The following is an 18,233-nucleotide window of genomic DNA, read 5'->3' on the forward strand; positions in this document are numbered from 1 at the left end:
TATAAGCAGAGAGACCTGTTAAAGGCTACCACAGTTGGACAGATGAAAAATAGTTGGTGCTATCCCAGGGTAATATCAGTGGAGATGGGAAAATGTCAAGATATATTTTGAAAGTACAGCTTACAGGATTTATGGAACAATTAGATGAAGAGTCTAAAGAGAGGGAAGCGTCCAGAATGAATAACAAAACTTTTGGAACTGAAAAGCTAGAGATGCCATCCACTGATATAGGGAAGTTGTGGAAGAGAACAGATTTTGGGTGGGAGGATCAGGAGTTCAGTTTTGGAAATGTTCAGCTTGAGATGTCTCTTAGACATACAAGTGGTGATAGCTAGTAGGCAGTTGGATATAGAAGTCTGGAGTTCAGAAGAAAGGTCTGGGCTGAGGGGATACACTTGAGAGATACCAGCATATAAATAAAGGATATTTAAGGCCAAGAAGCAGAACTGTATTACCGAAAAAGTAGTGTAGATAATGAAGAGAAGAAGATCAAGCGCTGGAGCCTGGGTATTCCAGGTAAGGGAGAAGAAGAGGAGCCAGCAAAGAAGACAGAGAAAGTGCAAATAATCAGAAGGAAAAAAAAAAAAAAAAACTTGTTTTGAGAGTATGAGGTATCCTGGAAGCCACGTGAATAAGGTATAGCTTGGGGAAGCGGGTGAGGAGGCAATCATTCACTTTATCAGAGGCAGCTAATAAACTGGATGAAGACTGAAAACTGACCATTGAACTACATAACACAGAAATCAATGATGACTTTGATTGGAACAGTATGAGTGGAGAGATGGAGGCAATGGCCTATCTGGAGAGGGTTTAAGAAAGAATAGATGGAGAGGAACTGCAGAAATCAAGTACGGACACTCCTTTCAAAGAATTTTCCAGAAGGGAGAACCAAAAATGTAGACAATATTTCAGTGAGGGAAAGCGTGAGTAGTAGTATGGCAAGAGTAATTAATTATTGTCTTTGATTTTTTAAGAATGGAGAAGTAATGAAAAGTTTATATTCTGATGGAAATGATCTCGTAGAGATTGAAAATCTGCTGATATAAGACAAAGAGGGTGAAATAACTAGCGTGAGAGCCTGGAGTAGGTGAAACAGAATGGAATCTGGTCTGCCAATAGAGGAGTTCCATTTAGACAGGACAACGAGACAGCAGCAAATTGGAATCTGTTTGGGAACGTAGGGAAATTTCTCTGTGTTGTGTGGATACGGGTTTGGCAGTTTGGGATTGGAGGGGAAAAAAATGGACACATAGAAGGATGTTCAACCCCCAAAACAGCAACCAATGATATATATCTGTGGAGAATGTCACACAGAAAATGAAATAAAATCAAGGCATCCCATCCAATGCAGAGAATGTACAGAATAATGTACAAGAAAAGAACTACAAGACTGGTGGTTTTTGATGCTTGATGAAACATGAAATTCAGAGGAATATCTTCATTTGGATTTGGATTTGCTGTCGAGTTGTATAGCTTTTGATTTGTGTACTTTATGAAGGCTAGGTATCATGATTTCATTTTAAAAACCATATTGTGTTTATGTATCTATTAATAGTTTATATAAAGATATTTTTCGTTCAATTTCAGAAAAAAAATAGAAAGGACAATGAGTAGTTCATCTATGGTGTTTTAGTCCATCTGGGCTTCTACCACAGAATATCATAGATGGGGTGGCTTATAGACAAAGGAAATTTATTTCTCATAGTCCTGGAGGCTGGGAAGTTCAAGATCAAGGTGCCAGAAGATTCAATGTCTGGTAAGGACCTGCTTTTCAGTTCAAAGAAGGTACCTTCTTTCTGTGTCTTCACAAAGCAGAAGGAGCTCTCTAGTGTTTCTTTTATAAGGGCACTAATCCCAATCATGAGGACCCCATCCCATAATACCATCATATTGGGCATTAGGTTTCCACATATGAATTCTATGAGGACACAAATATTTAGTCTGTAGTACATGGAAACAGACAGGCTGTGAGTACAGATGCTGCTGTGTGGGTAGATGGGGAGAGGAAGTCTGTGGAAGTTGTTTACTTATTACTTCAGTTTTCTTGGTGGAGTAACAAGCAAGGTCACCAATGAAAAGTGGGTACAGGAAAGGAATGAGGTTTGGGGTTTTAAGTGGTCATCTAGGAGAGCAAAAACATGAATGAACTTGGAACAGAAGGCAGCATTAAAGGGCCACTTGAGGCTCATGGTCATGAACCCTAAGTGAGACTAGATAGCAAAGTTGTGTGCTTTGTTCCATCTATACATGGTCATGTGGAGTAGGTGGAGAGCTGAATTTAAACAAGGTTGGGTTTTGCAAGGAAGAGAGAGGTAAACAACAGCATGATTATAATGATCAACCATGGCATTTAAGCTTTAAGAAGAGGGGTGTGAAAAGGTAAGGGATCAACAGCTTGGAGGTACTAGTAGGGTCAAAGAATTGGCATGGGGATTTTAGAGGTAGTAAGTTGGAAGACAAGCAGTACTGTCAGAAAGTGAAATGTTTAAGACGGAGGATAAAGACAAGATCTAGGGAAGAGTTTCTCATCCTCAAGAACTACTGACATTTTGGACTAGACAATTCTTTATTGTTGGGGACCATCCTACGCATTGTAGTATCTTTAGCAGCATCCCCGGCCTCTGCCAACTAGATGTCAGGAATACCAGCGCCACCCTCCACTCCCCAGTTGTAACAATCAAAAATATCTCCAGATATTACTCAATTACCCAGAATTGAGAACCACTAGTTGAGGGTATAACCAAGCAGGTGAGTGGCTGAGATCACTAGAGGAGAGGTCAAGGAACTGAGTGCAGAGAGAACTAGAAGAATCGACTAAGAGGGTATTGCAGTTGCCAAGAAGTAAGACAGGAGTAGTGCTAGAGAATGAGCAGGAGCCACGACAGTCAAAACATGAAGCATATGTCAGCCGATGACAACAGTTAGAAGGGGTGGGTGACATAATCTGATGACAAGGCTCAAAGCTGACAATGTACCAGCTTCGCCACAGTGGTAAAGCTTGTGTTAGAACTTAGGCTCCTCTCCTAGGGCTTTTTTAAATGTCTAGAAAGTGGGCAGATATTTCCATATGGTTTCATAATTCAATTAAATTAGACCCACGGAGTCGAAAATAGGGATGGGTCAAAAACAACTGGCACCATTTCTGACTGCCATATATAACACACAGCTGAAGGCACATATTTTTGGCTGAATACCATCCTAAAAATAGAACATAACATCTTGGTTTTTTAAAAAACTCTCAACTTTCTTTCTGGCCCTTAAAAGTACTGTGTTGCCTTTGATGGAAAAACAAACATATTTTAATAAGTGATTCCATCTATCTGTTTGCTACAGAGCAACCGAAATCAACATTTTCCTTAAATAGTGAATCACCTTTATCTTCACACAGTCTAACCATCAAGGAGCAAAAAAGACCTTAATATTAAATGGACTGATTGCAGTGTTCTCCTACTGTGTATCACCTGCTTCTCTCACTGCCACCTGGAAGGACATCATCTCACCAGACTGCAAGCAGATTTAGAGCAAATGCCCAATTTCATCCCTACTTCCTAAAAGTATATTCGCAAGGGAAGTCCTTGTTGAAATTAATAGATGTGTTCCCTTTACAGGAGAAAGAGCTTCAAGATGGGAAATTCAAATTGTATTGTAATTTATTAATTTCTCCCAAATGCACTGTCTCACTGCAATAATTAAGTCTCTAGGCCACAAGGAAGCTGGCTGGGCTCATTGAACCTCCACAAGCCCATCTGCAGAATTCTATCTTGTTATGGTTATACTGAATTTAAATTTTCTAATGCATAAACATGAAGCGGAAAATATGGTGTCAAGGAAACACATGATGCTATCATCTAAGTTCTGCTCAACTTTACAGATTACTGAATCTAATATTTAAAGCTTATCTAAAGCAAGGGTGAAATCCTCTCATTCCAAGTCCCCCAAAAGGAAGTGTCAGAGCTTAACAGTGACATAATTACTAGACTTTTACCTAGTGCTTTTATAATGACTAAGGAGTTTTCACACACTGATTCTAAACTGGATGCTTCCCTATTAGCAAGAGACAAAAGGATCTTCAGAATAAGAACCAGGCTTTAAACCTCAGTTTGTCACATATTAGCTATATTATGTTATTTTATCTAGTTTCATTTACTTATCCATTAAATAGGTATAATGCTAACTTAACGGTTACTGTGGAGGAAAAAATTCCCTATAATATGAATAGCATAGTTCTGACACATAATAGTTGTTCAATAAATAAATGACAGTCCTCTCAGCTTGTTAACTGAAAAAATTAAAACAAGCCTCAGAGAATGAAAACACCCATAACCTTATTGTAAGTTCTCTTTCCTTGAAAAATCAACAAAATATTCTGATTTTGACATAACAGGTCATAAAGTCAAGCTTATAGCTATTTTGTCTTTATTTACAATTACAACACAAAAGAACATAGAGAAGAGGTGCTTACCTTCCAAACTTTCCTGCTCATCTGAAGTATAAGCATCCATCTGACTTTGTTCCCGTAAGAAACGAATAACTGCATAAACTAGGTGCTTAATGGATGACATTTTAAAAGCTTAAACACTTTTCCTTGATAAGAAAAAGAAAAACACTGAACTAAGTAATTTCAAAGAATCGGTGAAGATTATTAATTGCAAGGGTCATCAAATTAGATTAAAAGTAAAAAGCAAAAACAAAAACCTGTATTACCCTCATTTCTTTCTCTTTTCAAAGAATCAACAGAGCACAAAATATCAATATGGTAATATATGACATTGTTTCATTTACCCTCAGTAATATTAGGTTATGTTAAAACTTGCAAAAATAAAATTTTTCTCAAAATTTGTACAACATAAGCGTAGATTCTCACTGAACAGCTATAACTTAACTATACATATGGTACAGATCCAGAAAAGGATAGGGGTATAGAGATAGAGATGAAGAAATCCCCAAAAGGCTTTAGTACCAAGTTGAAGGAGATTTCATACTGCTGACTCAGAAGCTGATCCACGCTGAGCATCTTCCTCTATTTCATGAGACTTTTTAAAATGTATGCATAATTTACACTCCACCTACTTTTATAGGAGGAGACAGTTATGTGACATGCAAATATATTACTGAAAGGTTGTTCAACCATTGAGTGTCATTTGTAATAAAAATGGTATTTCTATTTCGTCAACAGACATGTCAGAAAATCATTAGGTCGATGGATACTACAATCCCAGAGATGCTCTCTGCAGTAGCTGTGCTCTCGTGGACAAAGTGGAAGCTCCCGGTCATGTTCATTCACATGGAATACTATCGCATCCAAACAGTGGCGCAGGGCCAGCCGGCATTAATGGCTTATTTCCACTAAAGCGCATTATCTATCTGCTCCCCATGTTCCCTAATTCAAAGCCAGGGTGTGGTACCCACCGCTAGGATGCTTATTATTTGTGTGCTTATTTTAAAGACAAGCCCAGCCTCCAGGCCATGGGGTTGAAAGCACTAAATAAGGCCCCAGAGCAGAAGGTTGAAAAAAGAATGGGGTGGGGGGGGGAGTGAGGGGATGCAGAAGGGAAATGGAGAAGTCCAACCTCCTCCAGGCTTCTCTCCCTTCCTGTCCCCAGAGCACATAGACCTCCTTCTCCCTCCCTTCGGTACCCGGGCCTCGCCTTGGCCCTGACAAGGTTTGCTGCGGGTGCGCGGTGCAGGCCGGGTCTGGGGCGGCGGGAGACGCACCCTTCCCAGAGAGAAGCCCCTTACCAGGCAAGAGGACGCGAGACGGTGGCAACGGGCCCCGGGGGTCTGTAAGCCGGTCCGCCTGCCCCCTGGTCCTCGGGCTTGAGTCTGGCCACGAATCGCAGCACTGCCCACGGTGGCACAAACTTCCCCGGCTCCCAGGCCGCCGCCGCCGCCCCTCAGCCCACCCGGCTGTGCTCTCCGCTCCCAGACGCCGGGTCTTGACAGAACCGCCCCCCGGGCGGTGCTAGAGGCACGGGGCGGGGTTCAGGCCTGGGCGGGGCCTGGGCGGGCCTGAAGTGGGCGCCGGCGTGGGACTGCCGCACGTGGGAAGGCGCGGGCAGAGCGGGCCGCAGCCGCCGCTGTTGCCTCCTTTGCTAGGCCGCCGCAAGGCTTGCCAGCGCCCCGCATACCCCACCCCCAAACCAGAGGACAGCGCGCCCGGAGCCGCCGTCGCCTCTCGGCGCTCCCATGATCGTCCGGTGCCTTTCGGCTGCGAGACGCCTCCACAGGTACTTCCTGAGCGCGGTTTAACCTTGACCGTGGGCGGGGCGGGGTCTTCCGCCCGGTTCGAGCCAGGCGTACCGGCCCAGCCTTTACCGACAGCACCCCTGTGACGCTCCTGGAACCCTCCCTTTCTACAGCCCACATGGTCTACCCCGACGGACACCTGGCGCGGGAACTTGGGGCCACCTTTTCTTCCTCTGCTCCCTTGGGAGGGCATCCATTCCCCTTTGTTTGGGACTGCCTCAGCTGCAAGCAGGGAGACTGGTCGCAAGCCCGGCCCAAAACGAATTCAGAAAGACGGTCGGGGTAAGAAAATTATTTGACTTTCACCCCCATCAGAACTGCAGACCTATCGTTGAAAGTGCTTACAGCTGTTGACTCGAGTAACAATTCTCCTTTACCCTTCATGCCCATCGTTAGCATATAAATCGTTTAACATCCACATGGGATGAAACCTCTAGGGTTTTGCTGCTTATATCTGTCCATGCTTCTAATTTCCTTTTTATTTAACTTACTCCTCATAAAACATTCGGCCTCTTGCCGGGGCAAATTGGCTTGGCCCAAAATGGAGGAAATGATTGTTTGGACACGGTTTGGGGCAGCCACAGCTGCTGTTTTGGATTGCTTCCTAGCGCCCTAGCCACACCCCCTCTGCAAGATGGTGTGAGAATTAAATTCTTTGCACGGATGCACTGGATGGAGTGGTTTTCAAAAACAATGCCACTACCACCCCCATTTCCAAATCTGGCCTTGACCTGAAAATCCAACAGAAATAGGGAAAAGTGTGTTTCTTGCTAGATCCTTATAAAACTACTTTGGACCATATCGCTGAGCATGTAAGCTTTTTAACAGTTTGCTATTGCACCTTGCCACTCATCTGTGTGGAGCTTTGTACTGTTCAGTCCTCATAGTTTGGGGCATCCAGGGACACTAGTAATCATAAAGAGTTAATGTGATGATTTTGACCATATTTCAGGCTGTCCTTTTAGTCTGGAGGCTGCAAGTGGTATAGCTGTCAAAAGAAGCTGTACCAACAAATGAAGAAATACATATCTTTATATGACACAGGTGTGAAAAGAAAGAATAAATTTTATATAAGGCAGTTCTTAAACTCTTTAGTCTCAGGGCTCCTTTACTGGTCAAAAATTACTGAGGACGTAGGAGCTTCTGTGGTGTGTGTTATATTTTCCAAGTGTACCATATTAGAAATGAAATCAGGAAGATTTTTACAGTAATAGTTTATTTTTGAAACAATAATAGGAGTTCCCTGGTGGCCTAGAAGTTAAGGATTCATGCTGTGGCCTTGGTTCAATCCCTGGCCAAGGGAACTTAGGCATGCCACAAATGGGGCAAATAGTAATAATAATTAACTCTTTACACACCTAAATAACACTTTTAATGAAAAATAACTATTTTTCCAGAATGTCATCAAAAAAATCAAGTAAAATGACATTGTAGGTTTTACCCCCTTCGGTCCCCCCCCAGGTATTTTTATTGTGGTAAAACACACATAGAATTTACTATTTTAACTATTTTTAAGTGCACAATTTGGTGGCATTAAGTATATTCACATTGTTACATAATCATTACTACTATCCACCTCCAGAAGTTTTTCATCATCCCAAACTGAAACTCTATCGATTAAGCAGTAACTCCCCATTATCCCCTCTTCCAATCTCTGGTAACCACTATTCTTTCTGTTTCTGTGAATTTGACCCTTTTAGGTACTCCATACTAGTGGAATCTTACAATCTGTTTTTCAGTGACTGGCTTATTTCACTTAGCATAATGTTTTTAAGGTTCATTCATGTTGTAGCATGTACCAGAGTTTCCTTCCTTTTTTGAGGCTGAGTAGTGTACTATTCATTGTATGGATACACCACATTCTGTCTCTCCACTCATCCATCCATGGACATTGGGTTGTTTCCACCTTATAGCTATTTTGAATGATGCTGCTGTGATCATTAGTGTGCACATATCTGTTAAAGTCTCTGCTTTTGATTCTCTGCAATACCATTTTACACTCCATTGGCAAAGCACTGGAGTCCCAGTTTTTCCACATCTTCATCAAAAGGAGAGGGGAAAATTATACTCACCTGTGCTAGAAAAACCTAGTTCTCCCTTCTCCTGTACTGATACAGAACACTTCATTTCTGACACCTCTGATTACCAAATGTGTGGAGGTTTTTCCACCATAACAAACAGTTCTCTGTGACCCCAGCTGGATGTCCTATAATTTAACTCACTTCAGCCACTTTCTACCTGGAGATAATGTCAGATCCCATGAGACTGCTCCCTCTCCATGTAGATGCCATTTGCAAGTCCATGTTGTCACCTATGCTCCTGGCCGATTGGCTGTAAATCTGAAGTTTCCACAACCCTCTCCTTAGGCTTGATTAATTTGCTAGAGCAGTTCACAAAACTCAAGGAAACAGTTACTTACACTTAGCAGTTTATTAAAAGATATAAGGATACAGGTGAGTAGCTAGATGGAAACATAGCACAAGGTTTTAAAGGATGCTAAGCACAGGAGCTTCTGTCCCTGTGATGTTGGGGTATGTTACCCTCCCAGTGTGGTTGTATTCAGTGACCTGAAAGTTGTCTACCCCTATGCTATTGGGATTTTGTGGAGGTTCCATCATGTAGGCGTAATCAATCATTAATTCCATTTTCAGTCCTTTTCAATAGAATGAGCTATATAGGGCTGAAATCCAAGCTTTTAATCACAGCCTGGTTTTTCCAGTGACCAGCTCTCATCTAGGAGCCCACCCACAGTCACCTCATTAGAACAAGAGACACTCATATCACCCAGGGCATTCTAAGAGTTTCAGGAGCCCTGTGTCAGGAACCAAGGTCAAAGACCAAATATTAGAACAAAAGATGTACCTAGTGCTGTTTTCACTTAGGATATTACAAGGGTTTTAGGAGCTCTCTGCTGGGAATCAGGGGCAAAGACCAATGTGTATATGTTTTCTGTCAACTCACATTACCTTCTGAAGATGGAGAGAGAAAAATATAGAGCATTTTGAGCATTGCCTGGCTAAATCCATTATTATTGCCACAGTAATGCTGTATAGCAAACTAAATCTCAGTTAAGTACAGTGGTAAATGTTTAGTTTTGCTGACAAATCTACATGTTTGTCGGTCAGTGTTTCTGGTCCTGACTGGGCTCATTCTGCACCTCCTGTCAGCCATGGGTTTGTGTAGGCAGCTCTGCTGTTCTTGGCTAAGCCCTCTTACATGTTTGGGGATCTAGGATGCTGCAGCCACATGGCTCTTTCACCTTATCTCTCATCCTCCAGGAGGCTAACTGGCTTGTTCTGATGGCAGTGGCAGGGTTCCATGAGTGCAGGATTGTATAAAGACCCTTAGAACTGGAACATCATCAACTCTGCCACTTTTTACTGGACTGGCCAAAAGAAATTCCAGGGCCAGCCCAGATTTAAGAAATGGGGAAACAGACTTTGTCTTTGGATGGCAGGAAATTTTAGCAAACTCAAACTGTAAGAAGGCATAGATGCAGAGAGAGGTAGAGAATGGAGGCCATTTTAGCAATTAGTTGGCCACATTGACACATAATCGCTCAGTAAATATTAGCTCTTATTTTTACATTTATGAATTGCCTAGCTGTATTTTGGAGTTTTCAAATTGAGATTATTGATTTGTAAGAGCCCTTCATAAATGTTGCAGTTTTTTTTCTCTTTGAATTTTGGGGTGAGTTGTTACTGCTTTTTTGCATTTTTGCCCTACAAAAGTTTAAATTTTTAATGTAATAATACATATCCGTCTTTTTTCCCTTATGACACTTGCCTTAATTCTCATGCCTAGAAAATCCTTCATTCCCCCCAAATTATAAGTTTTTTAAATCAACCTCCATTTCTTCCAGCACCATTACGTTTCTTTTTTCACAGTTTAAACCTTTCCCTGTCATTAGGACTGACTTTTCTTCCCCCCTGGGGGCTGTGTTGAAAAGAGAAAGGCTTGCTATTATAGAGCAAATAACTGAGTCACTTATCATGCCTAACACTTGCCCATTTCTGGAAAAATGCTTTTCTTTTTTTCTTTTTATGACCACATCTGCTGCATATGCAAGTTCCCAGGCTAGGGCTTGAATCAGCTGTAGCCACATCCACAGCAATGCCAGATCCTTAACCCACTAGGCTAGGAATTGAACGTGCATCCACACAGACAATATGCTGAGTTCTTAACCTGCTGAGCCACAGTGGAAACTCTGAGATGGACACTTATTGAAAGTCTTTTTCTGATTATTAAGTGAAACAAAAAGGAAATCACAGAAGCTGCAGGAAGTATTAGAGAAAGTCCAGCTTATAAAATATGGGTTTCTGATTTACCATTACTTTGGAAGACTTTGTCCTATTCCACCTCCTCTGAGATTATCTCTACCTCCTGCTTAGTATTCAAAATTATTCAAAAGGATACACTCTTATTTCTCAGCCACACTTAGCTGCTATCTTTGATACCTCATCTTGTGATCAAGACCAAGAGAAAAAAATTCCTTTCTTGCCTCACATCATAGGCAGGGTTGTAGTGACTAAAACAATCACAGTTTTCAGATGAAGCCTGCTTGCCACATTGCATGACATCTGCACTAAAAGGGCTGCATTGTTAGATCTTATCATTGTAACACTGAAAATTATACATATATACAGCTTTCAGATCCCCATAGGAATTCTTTTCTGCCAAGACATAACATAGAGAAATACAAATTATTTATGTGACAGAGAAGTAAATGAGTAATATTAGATTACAAATATCAATTGGACAGCTTTTTTCAAAGTCTCTTATTCAGCAACTTTTTCATTTTACAAATATTTATTGAGCACCTATTATGTTATTGTTTAATCTCACTATCACCTATCCAAAAATAAATTTACAGCACTTCCTTTGAAAATCTGCTCTTTCACCATTGTTCTGTGTCTCAGTGAATGTCACCAGTTACCCAGTTACTCAAAGCTGTTCCTGGCTTTTCTCTTTCACTCCTTTTCCTTCAACTAACATGTCTTCAAATTCTTTCTCTTTTCTCTACTCAAGGTACCAGCACTATAATCCAAAGCTTCATTGTGAGTCCCAGCCTTAATATTTGTTTCCTACTAACATACTTTCCTTATGAAAATAGAGATCTTTATGAAATGGAAATGTGATGTGTCACATGAATTTTAAAATTCTTCTTTTGATTGCCATTAACCCTAGGATAAAATTAAAACTCTTTCATATGGTTTATAAAGCCCTGTACAGTCTGACCGCGACTTCATTCTCCCAGTTTTTCTCACTCAGTGTTTCAGCCAGACAATTCATATCTTCATCTCCTGGCCTTAAATTAACATGTTAATCTCTTTATTTGGAACATTCATCTCTTACCCTACCTGTCCACAGCCTGGCTAATTCTTGTCATTTATCTTAAAACTTATTATAAAATATTATATACAAAAGTAATATATATATAAGTATAGTTAAAAGAGTAGAAAAAAGATACATATATATCTAAAAAGATATTTCCACTATCTCTGAAGACCCTTGTGTGTCTTCCAACCGTATCTCTTCTTCTCATCCCAGAGATAATCACTATACTGAATTTATATTTACTGTCCTCTTTTCTTCAAAATATTACCGTAAGTGTATGTTTTCCTACACAATGTGTGATTTAGTGCCACATGATGCAACTCGTCTGATGTGGCTGTGGCTCATTTCTACAGCTGTAGGATTGTTCCTTCTGTGATCATTCAGAAGTTTATTAAGCCACTTTCTTGTCAATGAATATGCAGTTGTTTCTGGTTATTTGCTATTACAAGCAATATCGTTATGAATATTCTTGTAATTTTTCCTCATACACATGTACAGGGCTATAGACCTAAGAAATATCGCTGGGTTTGTAGGATGTATATACATTCTCAACTTTATCAAGTGATGTCCAATTCTTTACCAAAGTGGTGACACTAATTTACTCCTTCCTCCTGGAAAACGTTCATAAGTAGCCGTTGATCCTCCATCATGAGCAATTCTTGGTGCTGTCAGACCTTTTACAGATCCAGTGGTTGTAAAATGGTGCTTCTTGGTTTTTGTATGTATTGCTGAGTTTACTAATGAGTTTTAGCATATTTTCATGCTTATTTACTATTTGTATTTTATGCCTGTTTGTGTCTTTTGTCCATTTTCTTCTTTCGTTATTTATCTTTTTTTTTGTATTGAATTTAAGTACTGTTTCTATATTCTAGATACATTTCATATGATATCCATTCAAAAATACATTTTTTTTTTTTGTCTTTTGTCTTTGTTGTTGCTATTTCTTGGTTCTTGGGCCGCTCCCGCGACATATGGAGGTTCCCAGGCTAGGGGTCGAATCGGAGCTGTAGCCGCTGGCCTACACCAGAGCCACAGCAACGCGGGATCTGAGCCGCATCTGCAACCTACACCACAGCTCACGGCAACGCCGGATCGTTAACCCACTGAGCAAGGGCAGGGATCGAACCCGCAACCTCATGGTTCCTAGTCGGATTCGTTAACCACTGCGCCACGACGGGAACTCCCCAAAAATACATTTTTATAGTGCGTTTTACCTATGCCAGCCACTGAGCAAACTCTGAAAATGGAGCTGTAGACAAGACAGAAATTATCCTGGTCCACATGGGTTTATGCCTTCATGCTGTTTAGGGACTCAGAAAGTAATCAAACAAATCTCTAAAATAGTTAGATGGGTATAGTGCTGTCAGTATCAGCTTAGCTTGCACGTCCTTGGGGTGAACTTACCAGACTCCTACTAAATTTGATCCCTCTGCATACTGTAAGTACTTGCATAGCATACACATTATTATTGGTAGTGTTTGTCTTCCCCAGTAGTTCTCAAGTTTTCTGAGACCAAGAGCCTGTGTTGTTGTTGTTGTTGTTGATATCTGTACCACCAGCATTTCGCAAGATGTTGTTCCAAGTAGTTGCTTAACAAATGTAGTGAATGGATTAATGAGAAGATGAAAAGACCCAATTGATAGATCTGTAGAGTAATAGTCTAATTAATGTATACTCTCTATATTAATATACATTAATATATTGATGAGCATGCCTCATCAATATATTGATGAGCATGCCTCATTCTGTATATGTCAACCTGGATATGGAAGAAGTTGAAGGAACTTCTTCTGAAGCAGTGGGTCAGAAGCAGTCAAGGCAAGAAGCAGCAGAAGGTAAACTTCTTCTAAGTGAGCTTGGGGTCACCCCAGGGCAGGGAAGCCAATTCTCTTAACTTGTCTGACTTGGGAGCTACTTGGGACTCAGAAACACATGGCATTAAGCAGAGCATAATCCTGATAAAAGCAGAAATACTTGTTGGATATACCAAGAAGGTAATGACATACAGCTTCCTTACTTGGTGGAAAAAGTACCCAGGAGAACCCAAAAAAGCCCTGATGGCAAATTCATGTCCCAGAACACTTCTCACACCTGGTCTATCAGATCTAGACCCTGTACTGTATGTATTACACTCCCATAACTCCATAACTGCATAGAGGTAACTGAGGGGAGGTAATAACATGAAAAACCTTCTCGGAATGGCAAAAAGAACCCAAGGTTACTCAGTCAAGTGTATAACGGCTCATCAAAAGTACTTTTTTTTTTTTTAGGGCCGCACATGCGGCATACTGAAGTTCCCAGGTTAGGGGTCGAATCAGAGCTGTAGCTGTTGGCTTAACCACAGCCACAGCAACTCAGGATCTGAGCATCATCTGTGACCTACACCACAGCTCAAGGCAGTGCTGGATCCTTAACCCACTGAGCAAAGCCAGGGATCGAACCTGTGTCCTCGTAGATGCTAGTCAGATTCATTAGCTGCTGAGCCACAACTTGAACTCCAAAAATACTTTTAATGACATTGAAAATTGTAAAGTTCCAAAGTAATAGGTAGTAGGATGTGGTTGGTTGAAACTTGTATATAACTTCCAAATCTTCATTCACTCATGCCACAATTATTAACTGAATGCAGTTACTGTATGCCACAAACTGCTAAATACCATGAGGATAGATGTAAAACAAACTTGGATCCTATATGCAAGGCACTTGGATGGGTATTTGCTTGCTTGTTGAAATTTTCTTCGTACACCCCTCTTTACCATGATTAATTTGTGATTGCTTACTGATTAATAAAAGCAAAGAATATTAGGCAAAAAAATTTTTTGAGGGTCAGTCTAGTTCTTTTAACAGGGTTCAGGTTTTTTTTTTTTTTTTCTTTCGGTCTTTTTGCTATTTCTTGGTCTTGGGCCGCTCCCGCGGCATATGGAGATTCCCAGGCTAGGGGTCCAATCGGAGCTGTAGCCACCGGCCTACACCAGAGCCACAGCAACGCGGGATCCGAGCTGAGCCGCGTCTGCAACCTACACCACAGCTCACGGCAACGCCGGATCGTTAACCCACTGAGCAAGGGCAGGGATCGAACCCGCAACCTCATGGTTCCTAGTCGGATTCGTTAACCACTGCGCCACGACGGGAACTCCAGGGTTCAGGTTTTTAACATGAGCTTTCTGACAATAAAAGGCAACAGGAAATGTATCATTAATAATGATCAGGAATGAAGTTTTTCCTGATACTGCTTGTGAGATAAATTTATCACGTGGATGTGTTATATAGGGGAAATTAAGTGCAATGAATAATAGCCTCAAGAATAGTTACATAGTAAATATATAAGTAGACTTCATAAGAGCTATTTCTTATTGTGACCATTCTTAAAAGGCCAAGGCAATACAGGGTAATAAGGGTGATAAAGCACATAACATGAATAATTAGAATACAAGATAAAAGGTGATGAGTACCACATAGAGTAATAGAGAAACTGATAAGGAGTTCAGGGGAAGGAGAGGTTACTTTCAGGATAAAAGGAAGAGGCAAGGTCATAATTGAGCCTTGAAGGGGTGATAGGATTTGGACATGTGAAGATCGGGGGAGTGAGTTCTTTTCCCCTCAAAATATTTATTAGAATTTAGAAATAGATACATTGAGTAAGTAGAGTGTCCAAGGCAAACGTGCTAAAAGCTAACCAAATGACTCCAAGAAAGAGAATATGCTGCACCTTAAACTTACATCATGTTATATGGGAATTATAACTCAGCAGATCTAGAAAAAAGCCAAGCTCAGTGTATAGAAATTTACACATACACCCCTAAAAAAATAACAAAAGAGAATGTGCAAACCACATTGAAGGCAGACCTGGTTTCAAGTGCTTTTGTAATCTTACTAAGCCTCAGTTTCCTCAACCCCAAAACAGAGATCGCATTTCCCACCTCTCATAATTTTTGTATGGGTGGCAGGAACTTAATGTATTTGAGGGCATCTCGCACGGTGCTTCCTATCAAGTGGGTGCAGAGTAACTTATTTTCCTCCCTTCCATTCACGGTAGGAAAAACATAGCCTGAGGACTTGGTTAATTAAGAACTGACTACAGATCTTCAATTTAAGGCCGGGTTATGTCATGATAAACCCATCATAAATTGAAAATAAGTCAGAAAGCATTTAATACACCTAACATAACCGAACATGGCTTAGGCTAGCCTACCTTAAATGTTCTCAGAGCACTTACATTAGCCTGCAGTGAGGTAAAATCATCTAACACAAAGCCTATTTTATACTAAAGTGTTGAATGTCTTATGTAGCTTATTGAATACTGTACTGAAAGTGAGAAACAATATATGAGTACAGAACAGCTGTAAGTGTATAGTTTACCCTCATGATCACCTGGCTGACTGGGAGCTGCCGCTTGTTGCTCTGGCCAGAATCACAACAGACCATCCATCATCCTTCATATCGCTAGCCCTGGAAAAGATCAAAATTCAAAGTTGGAAGTATGGTTTCTACTGAATGTGTAATGGCTCTCATACTACCATAAAATCAAAAAATCTTAAGTCCAGCCATCGAGGACCACATTGTACTCATGGATATTGCAAGTCACAAACACCTTATCAGTGACTAGGGGGAGGATATAAATGACTTACTGGTGAAAGATTTAGGTGACTCTAAGTAAAGTTGAAAAATTAAAGCCCCAGAGGGCCTCAACTCACTACAATACCATTCTAACGAGGAGATTGTTAATACTATCAACTATGAAGTCTTATGTTTAAGGTAAACACATCACTCTCTGAGAGCAGGATGACCTAAGAGCAGAACATGGGAGAAACTGAGAACCCTGAGTTGTCTTCGGGTTCGGTATGAATTAGTAGCTTGATGTGGCTGACAAAGAACAAGAGAGGAAAAAGCTACTAATCAGATGACGCTTTAAGTCTTGGGTGTTAGTTGCCAAATGAAATGGATGCTTTCCAGGGCTGACTTTGCTTGGTCTCCATGTAACATCTGCATTGTTGGCCACACATTCTTTCTCAACTTCCAGAGAAGCAAATTCCTAATTTTCCCCTGTTACAAGCATCCCTCACATTTCTTTCAAGCTTCCTTTTCCTGTCACTTGCCTCTCAAGCCCTGGTTTTTCTCAAGTTTCTATTCTTCTAGAGTAACTCTCTTCTGTCTCCTTTCCTCGAGTAGACACATGCTGGCATTTCTTCCATACACCCTCCTGTCTGAAACCTTCCCTCAACCTGGCTGGTTTGCATTTTTCCTTTCCTTAGTCTTCCAAGACTTCTCCATTGTTCTTACCTATGTGCTATCCATAGATGTCCCAGTCCAGTCTAAGAATTGTACCTCCAAAGACAACTGTATCTCTCTCCCCAGCCCAGAGCCCTCTTCTTGCCTTCAGGTTCGTATATCCAGTTACCAGATCACCACACTTCCACACCCTGGCAAAGCTCACAGGCACTTGAAAATCAACATGTCAAAAGTTTACCTAATAATATTTACCCGAACCTGACCTTGCTGTTGCATTTTCTATCTGGAAGGGTAAATTTGCTGTGTTCACCAATAGAACTACTGCCCCCCCCCACAACTAGAAACTGACACCCCACCTTTTACAAAGCCCTGCCAACTTTACCTCTTGAATGTTTCTTGAATCCATTGTTTCCTCTCCTATTCCTACTACCACTTTTAATTATAGTTATTCATCTAGATTATTGAAGACTCTGAACTGTTCCCCTTTACCTCCTAAAATTGGCTACTAGAGCAGAGAGCTAAAATACCCTCTCATTCAGGGTGTCTCATGGGCTACAGTACAAAGCCCAATAGGTCTCCAGCATGACAAATAAACCCATGGAATCTTGCCTATCAACCTCTCCAGTCTCATCTCTCTCTAATTCCCATTTCTGACTTCCACATTGGTTGTAAGCCTTGAAATACCCTACACCCGTGATTGAAAATGGGCCTTTGCTAGTCCTGTTCTCTATTTCAGGCTTACTCTTATGTTTCTTGACATGCCTCACTCCATCCTTTCCTGGGTAATTCCCATTCATACCTTCTCCCCAAGAAGCTTGTCTGACTCTCCAGTCTGAGTTTTGTATTGTTTCATTGTCCATCTGTAACATCTTGTATGTAATTCTATAATTGCATTTATACTATATTGTTACCTGTGTCTGATATAAGATCAATGAGTATCTGCTACATTAATTCTAATGTGTTTTTCTGCAATACTAGCTAGTAAGGTCCTTGAGGCCTTATTCATCTTTCATCTTAAGCAATTAACTCTGCTCACTTACCCCTGAGTTCCAAATATGTACTACACATCTCTCCTTGGATATGTTACTGGCATTACAAACTCAGTGTGTCTAAAATTGAATGCCTGTAAAGCTCCTGTTTCCCCCAGCCCTCCCCCTCTCCCCTAAAAAAGGAAGGAAACATTTTGCTTCTCCTGAACCCTCTCATTATCATTCACATCCATGCAAAGCCAAACATGGTCATCTTAGACTCCCTTTCTCCTCCCACCCTCATCTCACCAACTCTTGTTGGGCTGCTATAGAAAGATCTAGTCTAGAAGACCTCCACTTCTGAAATTCTACTCTTCTGTTGGTAAGCAACAGCTTGGCTTATCCAAAATGATAGAAAAGTTATATGATGAAAGAGGCAGGTTAGTAAATAGT

The 18,233-nt window shown here is 40.9% G+C and overlaps 2 protein-coding genes and 1 pseudogene across 9 annotated transcripts in view; 2 read left to right on the forward strand and 1 right to left on the reverse strand.

Annotated features, from left to right (window-relative positions):
• SGTB (small glutamine rich tetratricopeptide repeat containing beta) overlaps positions 1-6,220 on the reverse strand; it is a 41,361-nt gene extending 35,141 nt beyond the window's left edge. Inside the window, exons 1-2 of one of the 4 annotated variants that reach the window (XM_003134011.5) lie at positions 5,740-6,220; positions 4,463-4,584 (exon numbers count right to left, since the gene is read on the reverse strand). In XM_003134011.5, coding sequence (XP_003134059.1) covers positions 4,463-4,562 — 100 coding nt within the window. In that variant the 5' untranslated portion in view covers positions 4,563-4,584; positions 5,740-6,220. Of the gene's footprint in view, positions 1-4,462; positions 4,585-4,704; positions 5,570-5,739 lie in introns of those variants that run through there. The other 3 variants (XM_013984820.2, XM_021076782.1, XM_005672495.3) reach the window with 3 other exon arrangements.
• On the forward strand, positions 1,242-2,030 carry LOC100513443 (annotated as a pseudogene).
• NLN (neurolysin) overlaps positions 6,030-18,233 on the forward strand; it is a 107,918-nt gene continuing 95,714 nt past the window's right edge. For 2 of the 5 annotated variants that reach the window (XM_021076576.1, XM_005672492.3), the window contains exon 1: positions 6,360-6,528. In XM_021076576.1, coding sequence (XP_020932235.1) covers positions 6,365-6,528 — 164 coding nt within the window. In that variant the 5' untranslated portion in view covers positions 6,360-6,364. 5 annotated transcript variants of the gene reach the window in all.

Source organism: Sus scrofa, chromosome 16 (assembly GCF_000003025.6).
Source record: "Sus scrofa isolate TJ Tabasco breed Duroc chromosome 16, Sscrofa11.1, whole genome shotgun sequence".
NCBI classification, from domain to species: domain Eukaryota; kingdom Metazoa; phylum Chordata; class Mammalia; order Artiodactyla; family Suidae; genus Sus; species Sus scrofa.